Source organism: Bubalus bubalis, chromosome 6 (assembly GCF_019923935.1).
Source record: "Bubalus bubalis isolate 160015118507 breed Murrah chromosome 6, NDDB_SH_1, whole genome shotgun sequence".
In the NCBI taxonomy this organism is placed as follows: domain Eukaryota; kingdom Metazoa; phylum Chordata; class Mammalia; order Artiodactyla; family Bovidae; genus Bubalus; species Bubalus bubalis.
The window spans coordinates 19,113,837-19,133,310 of NC_059162.1; the positions used below are offsets into that span (position 1 = coordinate 19,113,837).

General features: G+C 45.7%; 2 protein-coding genes across 3 annotated transcripts; one reads left to right on the plus strand and one right to left on the minus strand.

The window, feature by feature from the left end:
• Window positions 1-499: 499 nt before the first annotated feature.
• On the minus strand, window positions 500-3,628 carry OAZ3 (ornithine decarboxylase antizyme 3). Its single transcript, NM_001290732.1, is given in 5 exon segments — window positions 500-780; window positions 1,469-1,554; window positions 2,053-2,228; window positions 2,972-3,111; window positions 3,401-3,628. Coding segments are annotated over 5 exon segments (708 nt in total). The 5' UTR covers window positions 3,565-3,628; the 3' UTR covers window positions 500-637.
• A 2,959-nt stretch (window positions 3,629-6,587) lies between these two features.
• MRPL9 (mitochondrial ribosomal protein L9) lies at window positions 6,588-13,897 on the plus strand. Of its 2 annotated transcripts, none has more exons than XM_006050791.2 (7): window positions 6,588-7,001; window positions 7,177-7,333; window positions 8,053-8,177; window positions 8,392-8,442; window positions 10,160-10,261; window positions 13,170-13,253; window positions 13,365-13,897. In XM_006050791.2, exons 1-7 carry the CDS (start codon window positions 6,603-6,605, stop codon window positions 13,497-13,499), a joined length of 1,053 nt encoding a protein of 350 aa, XP_006050853.1. In that variant the 5' UTR covers window positions 6,588-6,602; the 3' UTR covers window positions 13,500-13,897. The 2 variants fall into 2 exon arrangements, with proteins under 2 accessions (XP_006050853.1, XP_025143619.1); XM_025287834.2 differs by having other exon boundaries at window positions 13,170-13,230.
• The last annotated feature ends 5,577 nt before the right edge of the window (window positions 13,898-19,474 follow it).

A 19,474-nucleotide genomic window follows, 5' to 3' on the forward strand; every position in this document is an offset into this window, starting at 1 on the left:
TCACAGGACTTCTCTGAAAAATGAGTGCTCTCTCATTCTTAGCTACAGTTTGTTACTGTGTATGAAAGCCTTTTCCTTTAACATGGCTTTTAAGACCTTTTAACCCATTCTAATGGGTTCCCTATTCTTAACAACACTACTTTTGCAGCCTCCTGGAATGTTCCCGCCCTTAAACTAGTGCCACAGGAACCATGTACCTGCTCTGATTTCCTTCACTTGTCTCCAGTTTGAACCGAAGTATATGGATAAAAATATCCCAGTAAAGCTTAAGTCTTTCTGAATTCCCTGGTGCTTGGTTCCTGCTCCTGGCCGGTGCTCAGATGGTTAAACCAGGGAATAGTTTTGGGATGGGGGAAGGCAAAAGCTTAAAATCCCTGGGTCCTTTCCCTGTCTTGCTCAGACCCCTTTAAGCTTTTCAGTCATCAAATGTCTGTCTGTCCCTCAGTGAATTCAGCTCTGTAAGGCTCATTTTTCACTCCAGCCAGCCCTCTCCCCCACTCCCCCAGCAAAGAAATAGTAAACACAAGAGGATTGCACTACCCTTTACTCCTAGACGGAAGGTGTTTTGTCACATCCTGGAAGCTTGGTTCTCACTTAACAAGGCTCCCAGCCCCTCACAGAGTAGGAATAAGCGTGTTCAGGGAGGTTCACTGGCCAGGTGGCCAACATCCCTTTCAAGGGGATACGCCATAAAGGTGACATTGTCCCAGGGAGGAAGGGCTGGGTGGTCTGGTCTGACCACCTCAAAGCCCATGTAGCTGAAGGCGCGTAGCAGAGCACCTGTGAAAAGAGAACAACATTAGAATACCCTGAGGCCCCATGCAACCATTCCCCTAGATTTGGCTTCTTCCACTGGGGAATGACTGGGCAGGGAGCAGTGTGGTGCAGGCACAGGGATGATGTGCTTTGGAGTCAAACAGAGCTGGACTCTAACCTGGCTGCAGTGTTCTACATGTTTGTAAAATGAGGATCACAGAATTTAAATGAGATGTTTACGAAGTGCCTAACACAATGATGGTATAATAAACTCTTGCTTGTCTCTCATATCCAGCAGAGTATAAGCTCCCTGAGGGAGCAAGCGTTTCTGTAATGTGCACCTTGCATCTGGTTAAATATATTCCTGGCCTTACACCTGACCCTTTCACATTATGGGTGCTTAATACATTTGAGACTCTTTCTGTCCTACCAGCCACACCCCTTGAATGGCTTCTGTGTAATTTCACCAGTGCTTCTTCAGTCTAGGTTCTGAAATCTGTGTGCAGGGCCTTTCTGACAGTTCAGTTATGACTTGAATGAACAGAATACTAGGTGCCTTAATTTCCTTGGTGGGGAGAAGGGGATGGGTGTTGAATCCCTGAACTGCCTGAACATGCCCTTTAGAATGAGGGGAGGAAGGTCTCCTATAAAGGGGAAATCACTGTCAGCTGCTTCAGCACAAGGGCCAGGAAGAATAGAGCAGATTCCCCACCTCTGTCATTCCGGTTGTTTTGGAAGTTTACAAACACGGAATCCACATTGGTCTTCTCCTCCACATACTCCAGTGCTGCGGTCAAACTAGGGACCAGAAGGAAAATGGTTAATGGCATGTTTCACAAACTCAAAATTGAGAAAGGTGCCTATTTGCAACAGAAGGTATTTTATTGCTCATTGTTTCCTGACCCAAGGAAGTGAAAGTTCCAAACTAGTTTTGATGGATTTTTCTCTGAAGCTAAGGGTTTATACACTTACACCTACTGTGGAAGGGGTTTGGGGAAAGGGGGCCACTCTATAAAGACAAACAGCTGGAGATCACTTCCTTTCAACTATTTATGGATTCCACCTTGTGATTCTGAATCAGTTTAGCAACCTCCTATAGGCTGTTATCCCTTGAATCCAGATCCTGGCTCAGCTCACCAGGAGCTGATTCAGTGATTTGGCTGGTTCAGTGATTTGAATGTATCCAGCCCCTGAATAAGCCCTCACTGGCTAGCATGCCCATTACCTGATTGTGACATCAGAGTGAAACCCTACCTCTTCCCTTCACCTCCCCTCCCCCCATCCAGACCCAGTCACCTTTCCCGGTTGCCTTGATCCAAGGCCCGATATGGGATGTCCAGGAAGAGCCTGTGGTCACACAGAAGGCCGTGCCAGTGGGCAGAGGTCTGGGGGGTGAGGCGGAAGTGGAAGTCTAACTGCACCGGGTCCTTGTGAAGCAGGGGGTCAGTAGACAGCACCGTCAGGTTCCCAGCCTAGAAAAGGAGTAAAAATGAGAGTAACAGTCTCCTGTTTCCGTGCTCACCTAACCCTCAAATCAGATCTCAGACCTGTTTAGGTGTGTCTGTGGAAGCAAGGAGGGGGCTGATGGAGAGCCTAGGTGAAGTGGAGCCAGGCCTTACTCAATATCTCTTAGTCCTAGGACCTAACTCTGTCCCTATCATGGAGTTTTCCTTGACAAAAATTTGCCGACTCCAGTGAGGGGTGCACTAATGGTTCAGAAACTTGTATTTACATCAAACAGCTTATTCTTTAAACAAAGCTGTGTCATCTGTTTACTGTCTCACTAATATTACTCTTCTACTTTTTTCCATCATATAAGTTTTCTCTAAATTCTGGCACTTCTTATCTAAAAATGGATAGCTCTTACCTAGGCATGATGATACAAAGGCAAGTGCAGGAGTTCCGGATTCTAGACCCAAAACTTAGCATCTAAACAGCTTTATGTCCCAGAATACAGCTTTATGTCTTAATATAGTCTGTCTTTGTTTTCAGTTCTTCTTTTCCCATCCTGCTTTTCAACACCAGCCCTAGGACCCTGCCTTAAGTTCTCTGGACCAGAATCCTTGCCTATAAAGCAAGTCACTTTTACACAGGAGGTCACATGAGCTAGCTTTCTATGATTTATTTTCCAACTAGTTCATGTCCCTTTGCAAGATACCATATTACAGCAAGCAATGGGCTGCCATGTCCCAGCACCAGCTCCCAGTCCACTTACCGAATATAATTCTTTAAGCTGGTCTTGATCATCCTGCTCGGTGCGTCTGGCCCCCTGAAGACCTACTAGGGACTCAGGAGCACTGAAGACAGCAGCGGGGCCGGAGTGTCAAGTCCTCCTCTTCCTTATAAGTGGTGATACTGATGAGGGAAAAGAGGCCCCAGTTAGTTGATCTCTGAGTCTGAGATGAGGAGAGACTGGTAACTTCCAGGTACACGGGGCCAGGCTCTGGCACTGTCTTCTGTATCTTCTGTGAACCAGCCTATCTATTTCCATTTCCCCAGGCCAGCCAGATAGAAAGGTTTACAAAGTTCCATGCCAGCCTTCCACCCTACTTTGCTATTATCTTTTGCCACTTAGGGAGTCCTTTCAAATTCTTTTATTTTTCTTTACAGTTAAACAACTACAGGTAGAGATTAAAACAAGTACCTTTTACAGCAAGGCAGCATCTTCTCCCGGAGGGTGATCCGGTACTTGTAACAGTAAAGGTAATAGGCGTATGGTGACCAGAACGGGTAGAGGTAGTTCCGTGTTTTTCCCCTCTTGATATAAGAAAGGGAGTAGAAAGAGGGGCGTGACCTGTAACAAGGCAGTTTCTTAGTTCAGTGCCTCCCTGCGGCAAAGTGAGGTTCAGGGGCTGGTGGCAGGGGTTCAGGCCCCTGGTCCCATTGTGACACGGTGAGCACTGTGACATGGGCAAAGGGCCAGCCTTTCAGTCACTTCAGGGCTCCTCTCTGTGCTCCTTACCCCATCTACCCCCTTAGGTAGCCCCCAAAGCTCTTGTTCAACTAGTATGGACTTCATGGCTGTACCAGAAATTAAAATACTTTTTGTTTCTGTGTGGTTGATAAACAGCCCTGGCTGACCACTTGTGCTCACGGAACATGGGCTCCCCTCTGGCGTGTGCGTGTGGCAAACCCACGCTTCAGTAACAGATTGGGGTCTGACACTGCAGGAGGCTTCTAAGGCCCTGATCCAGTATCTGACTTGATTGGTTGGTTCCCTATTCCTATCAGTTCAATATTTTTATTATCCCTACCTTTAATAACCCAGTGGTTCTACATGTTGTTGAACTTTCTCAGTGCCTTATGGGGTAGGAACTGCAAACTCAGTGTCTCCAGGGGCCTGGACAGCTAGGGGAAATTAGTGGAGCTGCTGGGTGGGACTATAGCAAAATGAAAAGCTCACACACGCTTAAAAAAAGGGGGGCAGGGGGGCGGTGCGTAGGGACACAGCTCAGCTCCAAGTTTCCATGCAGGAATGCAGACCAGAGCATACAATTTTCAACAGAAACTGGAAAGAGATTTTTGTGGTAAGTTTCTCAAAAAGATTTTTTTTTTAATCTGAGAAATTTTACTACTAACAAAAAATAAAAATTATTGATTAAAAAAATCAACATTGTGTTCAAAATTTGGAGCTGGCGCCACCAGTCTGAGACCTCTGCACGTTCTTCATCTATTTACAAATACTTATTGGGGGCCTGCTGTGAGCTTGGGATACACCAGTAAACAAAGCAAATATCCCTGCTCCATGGAGCTTCGAACACTGAAAGAACAAACCTAAACACTAAACACAAGAGAACTATTTCACGTGTTAGAAGATGATAGAGTAGAAAGAAGGCTCAGAAGGGTGAAGGGGGTGGGACAGTGGCAGTAATAAAAGGGTGATCTAAGGAGCTCTCATTGAAAGGGTGACATTTAAAGACTCAAAGGGGGTGAGGGAGTTAGGCCAAGCCAACATCTGAGGATAACAAGCTTCTGTGTGAAAGCAACAGCTAGTGCAAATCCCTAAGGAGAACGGGTCAAATGTTTTCAAGAAACAGGAGTCCACTGTGGGTTAACTACAAGCTACGTGCTAAGTTGCTTCGGTCCTGTCTGACCCTTTGCGACCCCCTGACATAGCCTGACAGCCTCCAGTCCATGGGATTGTCCAGGCAAGAATACTAGGGGTTGCCATTTCCTCTTCCAGGGGATTTTCCCAACCCAGGGATTGAACCCCCATCTCATATCTCCTGCACTGGCAGGCAGGTTCTTTACCACTACTGCTACCTGGTAAGCCCTGTAAGCTATAGGGGGAGTAGAAGAAGACAGCTAATGGGACCGGGTCATACAGGGCCTTGTAGACCATTGTATGGCCTTTTTCTTTGACTAAAGGGGGAAGTCTTTGCAAGTTTTGGACAGATGAGACATGATCTGACATGTTTTTCAAAAGATTCTGACTGGTGTATTGCAAATAATCTGTAGAGCTCTAAAGAATTATTTGTTAGGAGACTAGTGCAGTAATCCTGGAGAAAGTATCTTATACCATGGTGGAGAGCTGGAGTGATGGGATATGGTTGGATTCTGGAACTAGTATAAAGGTAGCACCCACAGGATTTCCTGAAGTAGGAGAGGTGAGTCCAAGAACTGAAAGAAGGGAGTTACCATCACAGAGAAGAAAGGCTGCAGCTGTGGCAGAATGGGGCAGAGGATAGAGATGGGTTTAGTTTGGAGCATGTTAACTTTGCATTGTCCACAGTTGTATAAGGGGAAGATGAAGTAAGCAGCTGGATAGTCATGTGTGGAGTTTAGAAGTCTAGGGTGAAGACACAAATTTGAAGTCATTGGCATATGAGTAAAGATTGGCATTCAGAAAAGATCCAAAGACTGAGCCCTGGGGGCACTCTAAGAGATGAAGAATAAAGGAGAAATCAGCAAAGGAGACTGAAGAAAATGAGTGAAGCTCCCCGCTTGTTTCTGGGACCAGAAGGAGAAAAATAAATCGGGTGTCCTGGAAGCTACCTAAAGAAAGTGTAATTACTAGGGACTGCTGGCCAAAGGCTGTTTATAGGTCGAATAACATGATGCTCGGAGAAGGCAATGGCAACCCACTCCAGTACTCTTGTCTAGAAAATGGATGGAGGAAATGAAAATGCTCCTCCTGCCATGGACGGAGGAGCCTGGTAGGCTGCAGTCCATGGGGTCGCTAAGAGTCAAACACGACTGAGCAACTTCACTTTCACTTTTCACTTTCATGCATTGGAGGAGGAAATGGCAACCCACTCCAGTGTTCTTGCCTGGAGAATCCCAGGGACGGGGGAGCCTGGTGGGCCGCCGTCTATGGGGTCGCACAGAGTTGAACACGACTGAAGCGACTTAGCAGCAACATGATGCTCAGAGCATCTTTCCATAAATCTCGTGCCAAACAGGCCCTATTCATTCCATTTATATGGTTTACTCCCCAGTACTGAGACCCTCCACAGAGGGAACTGTCTCCCTCGTGATTTACACTTATTTAAATATTTGTTAGGAGACTATTGCAGTAATCCTGAAGGAAGATAGTACCTTATTCCAGGATAGGAAGACTAAATAGAGTAACGATTAAGAGACGATCCTGAGGTTGGCAGTTTTCCAAAGGATTCCATCCTTCCACCACTTTTAGATAGATTTGAAGTAAGGAAAGGGAGAGCAGTACCCTCTCCTCTCAGCATCCAGCTATCACAGAACGTCAGAACTGGAAGCGACCTCAGAGAGCGACTGGAGCTAAATAAAAAGCCCCCAGTAATAGAGACTAATAAAGACAAGTGAAGCCAAGGGAGGGAGCGGGTGTCTCCCGGTGTCAGTGCACCTAACAGTCATTCCACTATCGGTCAATGGCTATGGGTGTCCCTCCCCCGAGAAGAAACTGGGAAAAGGGAGTGACGGAAATGCTGAATCGTGGACCACCCATCCCAGCCAGATCTCTGGTCTCCAGACACCAAATCGCAGCTCAATCCGCGCCAGGCTTTCCTGGAAGCTCAGCGCGCACAGAGCCGCGCCGGCTCAGGCGCGCCGCGGGCAGCCCGCGGGGGCCTTTCCTGCCGCCTGCGTCTTGCGGACCTTCCTGTGCACCCGAGAACATGGCGGCGGCTGCATTTGCAGTCCCGCGGGGAGTTCAGCTGCGGGTGTTTACTGAGCGGCTGCTGCGAGGAGGGGTCCGGGAGCTCCTCCGGCCGCGACTTTCAGGGAGCACCCCCGGCTCGGAGCGCGACTTCAGCCTATCTCACAGTCGGGTGAGGGCCGGGTCTCAGTCCTGGGGCTCCTTGCCTCTGGTGGAGCTAGTTATGGCCGAGGCTTGTTTTGAGAAGCGCGCTGAGACCGGGTGGGCCCCAAATCAAGGGTGGTGGGCTCTCCTTGAGGTGCCGGCGGCCAGTGGAGGAGGCTCACCCTCGCTCCCCCGGCCGCCAGGGCACGGTCATTGTAGAGCGCTGGTGGAAGGTGCCGCTAGCGGGAGAAGGCCGGAAACCGCGCCTGCACCGGCGACACCGCGTCTACAAGCTCGTGGAAGATACGAAACACCGGCCCAAAGAAAACCTGGAGCTCATCCTCACCCAGTCGGTGGACGGTAAGGCCCGGGGAGAGGTACTTCTCTCAGGCTGGTTCTGTTCGGCATCACCTTTCTTCTGCCCTTTCGCTACTGAGAAGAAGCGGTAAAAAGTACTGTGATTGTGACATTGATTTCCTACATAGAAAATTAGAATATGAATGCAGCATCGTCTAATTTTATGTTCCGGAGTCTTGGAAGGCCTCATTTTGACTGTTTCCCTATGCATGGGCTTCCCGGGTGGCGCTAGTGGTAAGGAACCCGCTTGGCAATGCAGGAGACTTAGGAGACACTGGTTTGATCCCTGGATCAGGAAGATCCCCTGGAGAAGGACACGGCAACCCACTCCAGTATTCTTGCCTGAGAATACTCCAGTATTCTCCCCATGGAGAGAGGAGCCTGGCGGGCTACAGAGCATACGGTCGCAAAGAGTTGGACAGGGCTGAAGCCACTTAGCACAGCATCTTTAACAGTGTGTGGGGAGAAAGGCCTGACAGTAGGCACCACATACTGAAATCTCTGTGATGGGACAGTGCTTCACTTTGTACATGGAGTATTGAGTTTTTCAATCAGGCCCTAAAGAAATGAATTCGAAATCGTGCTATTCCTAGTGAATACTAATATTTCTTCTGCGAGGAATAAGCACTGTGAGAGAATAAGAGGTCTCTTTTTCTTTGATCATCTCCTCTTTAGGGACTGCTAGATAATTCTGATCCTGTGCCTCTGTTCTCTGTTGGCAGAACTTGGAGTCCGAGGTGACCTGGTCTCAGTGAAAAAGTCTGTAGGCCGTAATCGACTACTTCCTGAAGGACTGGCTGTGTATGCATCTCCTGAAAACAAGAAGCTGTTTGAAGAGGAGAAATTGGTGAGCCCAAAAAGAAAGCAGAGGGACTCAAGAGATAGTAAAACCTAAACATTACTTCTAACAGCTTCTTTCCCTTTAATATTTAATTTGAAAATGAGGTAGGGACTAGAAGAACAGGAATTCAGAAGCCCAGACTATGCCCAGTATAGTAAGAATTTGTTGTTAGTTACTATGGACTCTTTTCTCTTTTTCAATCTGTAACTTTCTTTTCTAGCTGAGACAAGAAGGAAAACTAGACAAGATCCAGACCAAGGCAGGTGAGGCGGTGAGTAGAAACAGAAAATCTTTATTTATTGGTCACATACAGAAGTCACCAATCTCTCCCTAAAAGACTTCTTGATTTCCTTGAAGTCTCCTAATTTCAGGCACAAGGTAGGGGCAGGGGGAAGTACGGTGGCTGCTGTAACTGATACTAATATTAAGACCTCCTAGGAGATCCTGACATGTTGGGTCAAGTGCTCTGGCTTGTTGAGGGAGGCCCCAACCTGGGCGGAAACCCTTGGAAAAATGTGAGATGAGGACTCTGCCTTCAGGGGTGTTTACAGACAAGTTGGAAAGAACACAGACACAAGAGAAAGTGATACATAAACTCAAGACAATAAATCATGAGTGACATGGACTAAAATGGATTAGGGTGATTGAGGAGGGATTTTTTTCAGATGGGATTGAATTAGGCCTTGTGGGATTAATAGGCTTTGGATAGACCAGGAAGGTAGGAAAGGTATTAAGGGAGATGAAGTCTCAGTAGATAATTAAGGCATGTTTTAAGGTTACACTGCATTTATAGTTATTACAAAATGCTGGCTATATTCCCCAGGCTGTATAGTACATCCTTGTAACCTGTCTTACACTCTATACCTGTGCATCAGTTTTTGTCTCGTTATATTCACTGATTTGTATTTTTTAGATTCCACATATATAAGTGATATCATACAGTATTTTTCTTTCTCTGACTTACTTCACCTAGCATAATGGCCTCCAAGTCCATCCTTGTTGCCGCAAATGGCAAAATTTTGTTCTTTTAAATGGCTGCATAGTATTCCATTGTGTCTGTGTGTGTGTGTGTGTGTGTGTGTGTGTGTGTGTGTGTTGCGTATACCATATCTTTATCCATTCATAATAGACACTTAGGTTGTGTCCATAACATGGCTATGAACATTGGGGTGCATGTATCTTTTTGAATTAGTGTTTTGGAGGGGGTTGGATATATATACCCAGGAGTGGAATTTCTGGATAATATGGTAGTTCTAATATTTTTAGTTTTTTGAGAAACTGCTGTACTCTTTTCCACAGTGGCTGCACAAATTTAAATTCCCACCAACAGTGTACAAGGATTCCCTTTTCTCCACATCCTTGCCAGCATTTGTTACTTGTATTCTTTTGATGATCGCCATTATGTCAGATGTGAAGTGAGAGCTCAGTTAAAGCATGTTTTAAAATAGAAAGTAGACCAGCCTAGTTAAAGCAGAGGACTTGAATAGTATATTAGGAAATATATGACTGGAAAGTGGGGTGGGCATGATTTATAAAACATCTTTAATCCTCAGCTGATGAATTTATACCTCATTCTTTTTTTTTTTTTTAATATACCTCATTCTTTAAGCAAGGAGGAATCATTAATGGTGTAGTGGTAGGATTGAAGGGCCAGAATATTGGATTAAAACAGTCTATGAAAGTCTTTCCATCCTGAGATGAACAGTTGATGAGCCTAACTTTGACATGGCCTGTGTCTCCTTGCTTAGGGAGAGCCAAGTACAGGCCATATTCCCCTCCAGAGCATTGCTGAAACATCTTTCCATGATGTCAGTCTTGAGACGATAGGAATTTTTATCTTTCCTATTGATCATCTCACCTCTCTTGGCTACGAGGCAGGAAGCGTGCTTTGCCTGAACTCTCAGACTTTATGCCTCTTGCCTCTTGCTAACATGTTTCCTCTCCTTGATTCCAACTCTAACCCACCCTCTGTTTATAATTCCTCTCAGACAGTGAAATTTCTGAGGAGTTGCCACCTGGAGGTAGGAATGAAGAACAATGTCAAATGGGAGCTAACCCCTGAAATAGTTGCCCGCCACTTTCTCAGAAATGTGAGTACTCCCGTTACCACTGTGGCCCTAAGATGGAAGCTACCCCTGGGAAGCAGCAGCTACTCTGTTAGGAAAGGGTGTGATCATCCAGCTGAAGTTAGGGAAAGCTTTTTTTTTTTAATTGATTTAAAACATATTTCTACTGTGCAGCAAAATGATCATTTTATATATATGTGCCCTTTTTCATATTCTATTGTGGTTTGTCACAGGATACTGAATATAGTGCCCTGTTGTGTACAGTGGGACCTTGCTCTTTATCCACCCTATATAGTCGCAATATATAGTCTGCTAATCCCAGACTCTCAATCCATCCCTCCCCAGTCTGGAAACCACAAGTCATTTCCCTCCCACAGTGCAAGCCAGCCAGGAATGCTTTCCCTAAGTTGGACAGCCATACGTAAATCGATGTGCCCTCCTCCTGGGCAGTCACAAGTCTGTTCTCTGCATTTGTGGATCTGTTTCTGTTTCATAGATCATTCGTGTCATATTTTAGATTCCACATACAAGTGACAGCATACGGTCTTTGTCTCTCTGACTTAGTTCACTTAGTATGGTCATCTCTGGGTCCATCCCTGTTGCTGCAGATGGCATGGTTTCATTCCGTTTTGTGGGTGAGTAGTGTTCCGTTGTGTATATGGACCACAATTTCTTTACCCATTCATGTGCTGATGGACATTTAGGCTGTTTCCGTGTCTCGACTGCGATGGGCCTTTGCTGCTTCACGCAGGCTTTCTCTGGTTGCAGCGAGCATGGGCTCTGTTGTGGTGTGCAGGCTTCTCATTGTGGTGGCTTCTCTTGTTGCACAGCATGGGCTCTAGGTGTGGGGGCTTCAGTAGCTGTGGCACAGGGGCTTAGTTGCTCTGCAACATGTGGGATCTTCCCGGACCAGGGATCAAACCCATGCCCCCTGCATTGGCAGGTGGATTCTTAACCACTGGACCACCAGGGAAGTCCCACATGTATCTTTTTGAATTATAGTTTTGTCCAGATATAAACCCAGGAGTGGGCTTCCCTGGTGTCTCAGACGGTAAAGAATTCGCCTGCAATGCAGGAGGCCTGGGTTTGAACCCTGAGTTGCAAAGATCCCCTGGAGGAGGGCATGGCAACCCACTCCAGTATTCTTGCCTGGACAATCCCCATGGACAGAGGAGCCTGGTGGGCTGCAGTTCCTGGGGTCGCAGAGTCCAGCACAACTGAGCGACTAAGCACATACCTAGGAATGGTATTGCTGGGTCATATGGCGACTCTAGTTTTTTTTTTGAGGAAGCTCCATATTGTTTTCCATACTGGCTGCACCAGTTTACATTCTCACCAGTAGTGTAAGAGGATTCCCTTTTCTCCACACCCTCTCCAGCATTTGTTATCTGTAGAGTTTTGTTTCACTTTTGGATACACTGGCCTTCATTGCTTCATGTGGGCTTTTTCTAGTTGTGAGTTGGGGCTACTCTATATTTGCAGTACACGGGCTTCTCCTTGCAGTGACTTCTCCTATTGCGGAGCATGGGCTTCAGTGGTTGTGGTGTGTGGCCTCTGTGGTTGCAGGTTGCAAGCTCAGTTGCCCCTCGGCATGTGAGATCTTCTTGGACCAGGGCATTGAACCCATGTCCCCTGCATTGGCAGGTGAATTCTTTACCACTGGACTATTTGGGAGGTCTGTGTAGACTTTTTAATGGTGTGAGATGGTACCTCATTTACTTTAATTTGCATTTCAGTGGACAGGGAGGCCTGGCGTGCTGCGATTCATGGGGTCACAAAGAGTCGGACACGACTGAGCGACTGAGCTGAACTGAACCATTAGCAGTGTTGAGCATCTTTTCCTGTGTCTGTTGGCCAGTGTGTGTCTTCTTTGGAGAAATGTCTGTTTAGGTCATCTGCCCATTTTTTGATGGGGTTGGCTTCTTTTCTTTCAGTTTTTCTCTATTTCTAGCTGCACTTGGTCTTCATTGCTGTGCACAGGAGCTGCTCTCTGGTTGCAGCGCACAGGCTTCTCGCTGCGGTGGCCTCTCGTTTCGGAGCGCGGGCCTAGGATGCATGGGCTTAGTCGCCCCACCGCATGTGAAATCTTCAGGGATTCAGCTCATGTCCCCTGCATTGGCAGACAAGATTCTTAACCACAGGACCACCAGGGAAGTCCAGTTGGGTTGATTTTGTTGTTGTTGAGTTGTATATGAGTTGTTAGTATATTTTGGAAATTAAGCCCTTGTCAGTGGCATCATTTGTAAATATTTTCTCCCAGTCTGCAGGTTGTCTTTTTGTTCCATGGTTTCCTTTGCTGTGCAAAAGCTTGTCAGTTTGGTTAGGTCCCATTGTTTACTTTTGCTTTTATTTCTGTTGCCTTGGGAGACTAACCCAGGAAATAATTGGTACAATGTATGCCAGAATGTTTTGCTGTGTTCTCTTCTAGTTTTGTGGTGTTATGTCTTGTGTGTAAGTCTTTACACCATTTTGAGTTTAATTTTGTGTATGGTGTGAGAGTGTGTTCTAACTTCATTAATTTACACGTGGCTGTCCATCTTAGGGAAAGTGTTCTTGATTGGTTTGCAGAGGCGTGGAAGGGAAATGACTAAGGATGGTCACAAAGAAATTGAAAACTGATAGAAGATGGGAACATTTATTTTCTCTAGATAGGAAAAGCTGGGGAATTGTGACACTGGAGAATTTTTATTTATGTGGATGAAGTGATTTTGATCTCAAACCCTATTTCTCTTTTTGAAACCACCTCCCTGAGAAATCAAGACTGAGTTTCTCTGCCACTCTTTATGGAGGTTTGTGCCTTTCCATGGGATCAGCCAGGGTAAACTCCGCAGTTTTACTCATCCCTGTACAGGGAAGTCTAGAATCCTCTTCAGATTGCCCAGAGTGGCAACCATGTAAAAAGAGCTCCTTTTGGTTGTGATTTTTTTTGCAGCTTGGCGTTGTGGTTGCCCCACATGCATTAAAGTTGCCCGAAGAGCCCATCACCCAGAGGGGTGAGTACTGGTGCGAGGTGACGGTGAGTGTTTCATATACGGTCTCCTTTTTCTGACTGGGTAGAAAGCTGGGATTGGGTTGTGTTGGCCTTATTTGCCCCCTGACCTAAGCATTCCTATTGTTCTGTGGGCAGGTAAATGGACTTGACACTGTGAGGGTACCTATGTCCGTGGTGAACTTTGAGAGGCCCAAAACCAAAAGATATAAGTACTGGTTAGCCCAGCAAGCTGCCAAGGGAATGGCCTCCACCAGCTTCCAGAAGATCTGAACCTGTTCTCCCTCGAAAGCGGCAAAGCAGAATCAGAGGAACGGTGGAGCAAAGATGGACCAGCACTGTGGTACCGCTCCTGGCTCGAACCAAACACGGAATTTTAGAAAGCGTATGGAGGCAGCAACAGCAGACCGGACTGCATGTATGTGTTGAATCATCCATATTTTCCATCTTCAACAGTTATCACATTTGGCCTTACTGGGGAGGCCTGCTCCAGAAGTACAGGCTGTGGATTTGATAAGCTAAATATTAACAGACCAAAAGAATCTAGATCCTATTTAGCCTCTTCCTTCATTGGAATTCACTGGAATAAATGGTAGAGCTAGCTAGCTTATTCTGATCATCCAAACTGAACATTGTATCTCTGAAAAAATAAAAAGGTTGTGTTCTTTTTAGGTGGTGTTTACTGACTTGAGTAGACTGGGGACAGGACTTCCAAGTGGAATGTCCTCTTGGAAAGCCCCTGGGGTTTGCTCCTAAAAGGAGAAAAAGAGAAAACATTTTTTGGGCTACAGCCCACAGTTGCTGTGGACAAATTACTCAAGCTGATATGCCTTATGGTCTTAAAACTTATTAGGTATACTAATAAAGTCCTCAATACAAATAAGCACAATGGATTCTACTTTTCTAAGGAGATCTGAATAAGGCCTAAGGACAGTTGTTGGAGAAAATAAAGCTGGGATGAAAGAAGTTTAAAAAGGGAACTCTTGAAATTTTGAAAAAGAATTTGTCTGGTTTCCAGACAAAGGTTAAGATGTGGGGCTAATTCATAGGTAATTATGGATTGGGAGATGAGGCAAGTAGATAGTTCTGCATAAGTTCAAGGTTCTTTCCTGGAAGAAAGACCAACTCTTGTTAACAATGAATTGTGCCAGAGTCACTCAAATGTGAGATTTTTAGGAAGGATAAAGATGAGACCATTGACTCTTTGCTACCCTTACCAGAAGCTCAAAGAAATTGATTTATCCTGTTTGAGCTCACCTGCCCAGAGAAGGCAATGGCACCCCACTCCAGTAGGTCCATGCGGTCGCTAAGAGTTGGGCATGACTGAGCGACTTCACTTTCACTTTTCACTTTAATGCATTGGAGAAGGAAATGGCAACCCACTCCAGTGTTCCTGCCTGGAGAATCACAGGGACGGGGGAGTCTGGTGGGCTGCTGTCTGTGGGGTCGCACAGAGTCGGACACGACTGAAGCGACTTAGCAACAGTGTTCTTGCCTGGAGAATCCCAGGGACGGGGAGCCTGGTGGGCTGCCATCTGTGGGGTCGCACAGAGTCGGACACGACTGAAGCGACTTAGCAGCAGCAGCAGCTCACCTGCCTTGCCAAGCCAATTAACTACTTTCATCCACATGCAGCCATCCTTCTAATGAGGGTTCTTTCATCAGTGGTTGCAGCACTTGTATCTGTATCCGTCACACTTTCCAGAATTCCATAACTCAGGTCGAGCACTAGTATTCTTTGAAATTTGCTGTTCAACTGTCAAATTTGCCATCAATCCCTGCTGTCCTTGAAATGGAAAGGTCATTTAACACCACATCATTCCATACCACCACCATCATCAGGTTGAAGCTCTCTGAAATTGGGCAACAGACAACATTCCACACAGCTAATCTCAAAAAGTATTTAAATACTTGTCATAAGGTGAGTTCTTGGCAAAACCGTGATGTGGGTGAGGTTTACTGGGGGGAGTCCTCTAGATTAACACCTGTTGGGGAATGAAGGAAGCAAGATTAGGTAGAGACAGAAGTTGAGCTGATGCAGTTTCAGCAAAGGCCTTAGTCCCACAAGAGACTGAAGCTAGGAATGGCTCTACAAAGATGTGTGCCACGTTGAGGCAAGTGGCCAGACCTATAGAACCCGACACTGACCAGGGGAGGGTCTTGGGTGTGGTGACTGATTTCAGGCACAGGCAGTTCCCAGGGGGAACACAGATGAGAGCTGTACACATTCTCAGCAGCCTGGGAAATGAGTGCCTCGGTGCTGAAGGCAGGAGTCTGGGCAGCATGCCAGTGTCCACTAGAGTCCACTTATTGCGCTCTTCAGACCCATTTGCTTCAAGTCCCAACATGATCCTGCAGGTTCTGGGAAAACAAGAGGAAGATCTGGGACAGACTATAGCCCCTGCTGCTGTAGCTTAAGTCTACAACTGATACCTATTTCTTCTTGGACTACCCATTCTAGATTCTCCCTCACATCCCCTCAGTTTATACTTCTGTTGGCCTAAATGGGTTACCGTCTCAGGCCATGACTACACTTGTCCATTTATAATAAAAATCAGGCAGGAGTGGATGACTTAGGTGCCAAATATACACTCCCTTGTCCCCACCATGTAATTGCAGCCTTACCTCCTGATGGTTAAGTCAGTTACCCTGCCAGGTTAATGATTCCTTCCCTTAACCTCACTGTCTTTTGGTAGTGATCTGAAGTAAATCTGCTGACAGCCCTAACTTAAAATGTAATGAGATTTTTAGTGTGTCCACTAGTAAAAATATTCCCCTTCTGTGAAGCAGGACTTCTGAATATTCAGAGCCCTGAGCTGGAGGCACGGCTTCCTCCAGGTGGGTCAGTGAGAGTGATGGTAAAGGGGGGCTGCTCCTACACCCCACCCCCGTTTCCCAGACCTGTGTGTTTTAGTTAGGCACAGCACTCTAGGCTGATCCAGGGTATAAACCATCCTGGAGGATGGTATCTCATCTTTACAGGGTGTCGTCTCCAAGCTGGTGTCTCCAAGACGCTCCATTGTTGTGTCGCTTCTAGAGGGTACGGTGTGTGATCAGACCCTGGGTCCTGTGGGCATGTACCCAGTGCTGCACCTCTTGCTGTAATAGGTGTCTCTTAGGGTTGATGGAAGAGAAACTGACTAGAAATTGAGAAACAGAACACTGTAGATGAGGGAGTGGCTAGAGTTTTGAGGATCTGCAGAGGGGTCCCCTCAAACCTTGGTCTGAATACTGATCTGTGGATGTGTGGGGTGAAACCGAGGCTGGGGGGTGGGGAACACCAAAAGACAGTAAGAAACAGTTCTCCGAGCTCCCACACACAGTACTGGGAATGTTTTGTTTGTATTCCTGACAGTGTGGGTAGATCTTAACAATGCATAGAGCACCGGGTGGAGTCTTCAAAAGGGCATTAGGATAAAGGCTACTCTGGACCCACCATGCAAAGCTTGAAAGCAAGCCTTGAAAGGATCAAACCGATAACCAAGCATACCAGAACCAAGACCAACACTCAAGAAAGAAATGCAGCAAACATAAAATATAACACTAAACAAAATTCCCAATGTCTGATGCCCAGTCAATACGCATGCATGCTCAGTCCTATGTGACTCTGAAACTCCATGGACTGTAGCCCGCTAGGCTTCTCTTCTCTGTCCATGGAACTTTGCAGGCAAGAATACTGGAGTGGGTTGCCATTTTCTACTCGGGATATTCCCAACACGGATCAAACTCACATCTCTTGCACCTCCTGGACTGGCAGGTGGATTCTTTACCACAGAGCCAGCAAATCAAATATTACCATAAAAAAAGACACAGAGAGAGTCAGGGAAATGTTATCCCAACCAAAAGAAATTTTCCTAAAAATGACAGTGATGATGGAATTAACACAGCTATAAATATGCTTCAGACATTTACGGCTGTAAAGGCAAACAAAACTATAACGCGAGAGAGAATATAAGACCCAAATGGAACTTCTAAAGATGAAGAATACAATACCTGACATGAAAAACACATTGATGGAACTTCTTTCTATTGGGGCTTCCCTGATAGCTGGTAAAGAAACTGCCTGCAGTGCAGGAGACCCCAGCTCGATTCCTGGCTCGGGACGGTCCCCTGGAGAAGGGAATGGCTACCCACTCCAGTATTCTGGCCTGGAGAATTCCATGGACTGTATAGTCCATGGGGTCGCAAAGAGTCAGACACAACTGAGCGACTTTGACTTTCAGAGATGAAGAATACAATACCTAACGTGAAAAATACACTGATGGAACTTCTAGTTCTGGGGAAGGTAGAATAGCTACACTTTCACCACTTCTGGTACAACTATAAATCCTAGAAATTATACATGAAACAAAGACAACTGAGAAGTGGAAAGAAGCAAGCATACTGCCTAGGAATGGTGGGGCCCAAGGAACAACACTGCAGTGAATCCCTTGGATTTTCTTTTTGCCTCGTTTATCCCAGATTTAAAGAACCAGCAACCTGGAAAGGCCAAATTGGGGTACAAATAAAAGTACAAATAATAAGCCTCAGTAAAAGCCTGCTCCTAGTCAAAGCAAAGGAGCAGCCTTAGCAAAAAACCTTTTAGACAATTAACTGCTCTACTCTAGCCAAACACCACAGACAGCACTGTGGCCCTGCCACCACCACGCCGAGGCTGAGAGGGGAATCTAGCCTTCCATGCTCTATAAAGGTGATAACACCTGGGCCAACACACCTGCCAGGGAGGTGCCACAGAAGGCCAGATAAGAAGCTACAAGCTCCCCCTCTACTAGCCAGTAATGAGTCCTATCCCTCCCTGGTGTCCTCAGGGAACCTGGATTCACTCCCACCTGGCAGAAAGAGGCATGCTTCTGCCTTCCTACAGGGTTGAGTCAGAGGAGGCCTAGTGGAGAGTTTGCACTTTTACCATTACCCAGCAGTAATGAGGCCTCATTCACCACAGTATCAGTGGAGACCACGTAGGAAGCTGGAACTCACATCCCCACCTAACAGGAAAGAGACGCTCCACGTGCCTGGGTGTCAGTGGAGGTAAGGGGTAAAATCTGAAATTATACTTGGCAGTAATGATCTATTTCCCCTTTCTGTGCCAAAGCAGTATAAGAGAAAGTCAGTTAAAACAGAAGTAAGTTTTAAATTAAGATTCAGAGTCTCATAATACAAAAATGTCCAGATTCCAATTTTTAAAAACCTGTCCTCATACCATGAACCAAAATGATTTCAATCATTCTTCATTTTTCAATGAAAAAAGAAAAATTGATGCCAGTACTGAGATGACAGAGATATTAGAATTACCTGGCATATTTTAAAGCAGCCATGAGAAAAATGCTTCAACAAACAATTATGAATATGCTTTAATGGGATTAAAATAGCTTTTAGAGAAATAGATGATACAAAGAAGAATTAAGTGGAAGTATTAAAACTATAAAATGTAATACTGGAAATGAAAAGTTCAGTGGATGGACTCAGCAGCAGAACGAAGAGAACAGAGGAAAGGTTTGAAAAAGAGAACAACAGAAACTCCCCACTATGAACAACACAGAGAAAAGAGAACGGGGGGCGGGGAAAAACAGAGCCTCAGAGGCCTGTGAGACTATAACAAAAGATCTAATATTTCTGTCACTGGAGTCCCAGGAGGAGAGGAGAAAGAAAGCAGGGCTAAAAATATAAATATATACAACAGAGTAATGGCTGAAAACCTCCCAAATTTGTTAAGAGACATAAATATATTGATTCAAGAAACTAAGCAAACCCCAAACAAGATAAACTCAAAGAAATTCATGCCAAGACATATCAGGACTAATCTGAAATCTAAAGACAAAAAGTCTTGAAAAAAGCTAGAGAAAAATGACACTGCTGCTAAGGGAAAAACAACCCAATTCAAACGACAGCAGACTCCTCATCAGAAACCACAGAAGCGGGAAGGAGTTGATACCGTATTTTTCAAATGTTGGACTGTTGACCAGAATTCTATACCTAGAAAAAAAAAATCCTTCAGGGATGACAGGGAAATTAAGATACTCTAAGACAAAGGAAAACTAAAATTTTGTCACCAGTAGACTGACTAAAAGAATGGCTAACTATGCAGAACAGTGTAGAGATTCCTTAAAAAACTGGAAACAGAACTTATGACCCAGCAATCCCACTGCTGGGCATACACACCGAGGAAACCAGAAGTGAAAGAGACGTGTACCCCAATGTTCATCGCGGCACTGTTTACAATAGCCAGGACATGGAAGCAACCTAGATGT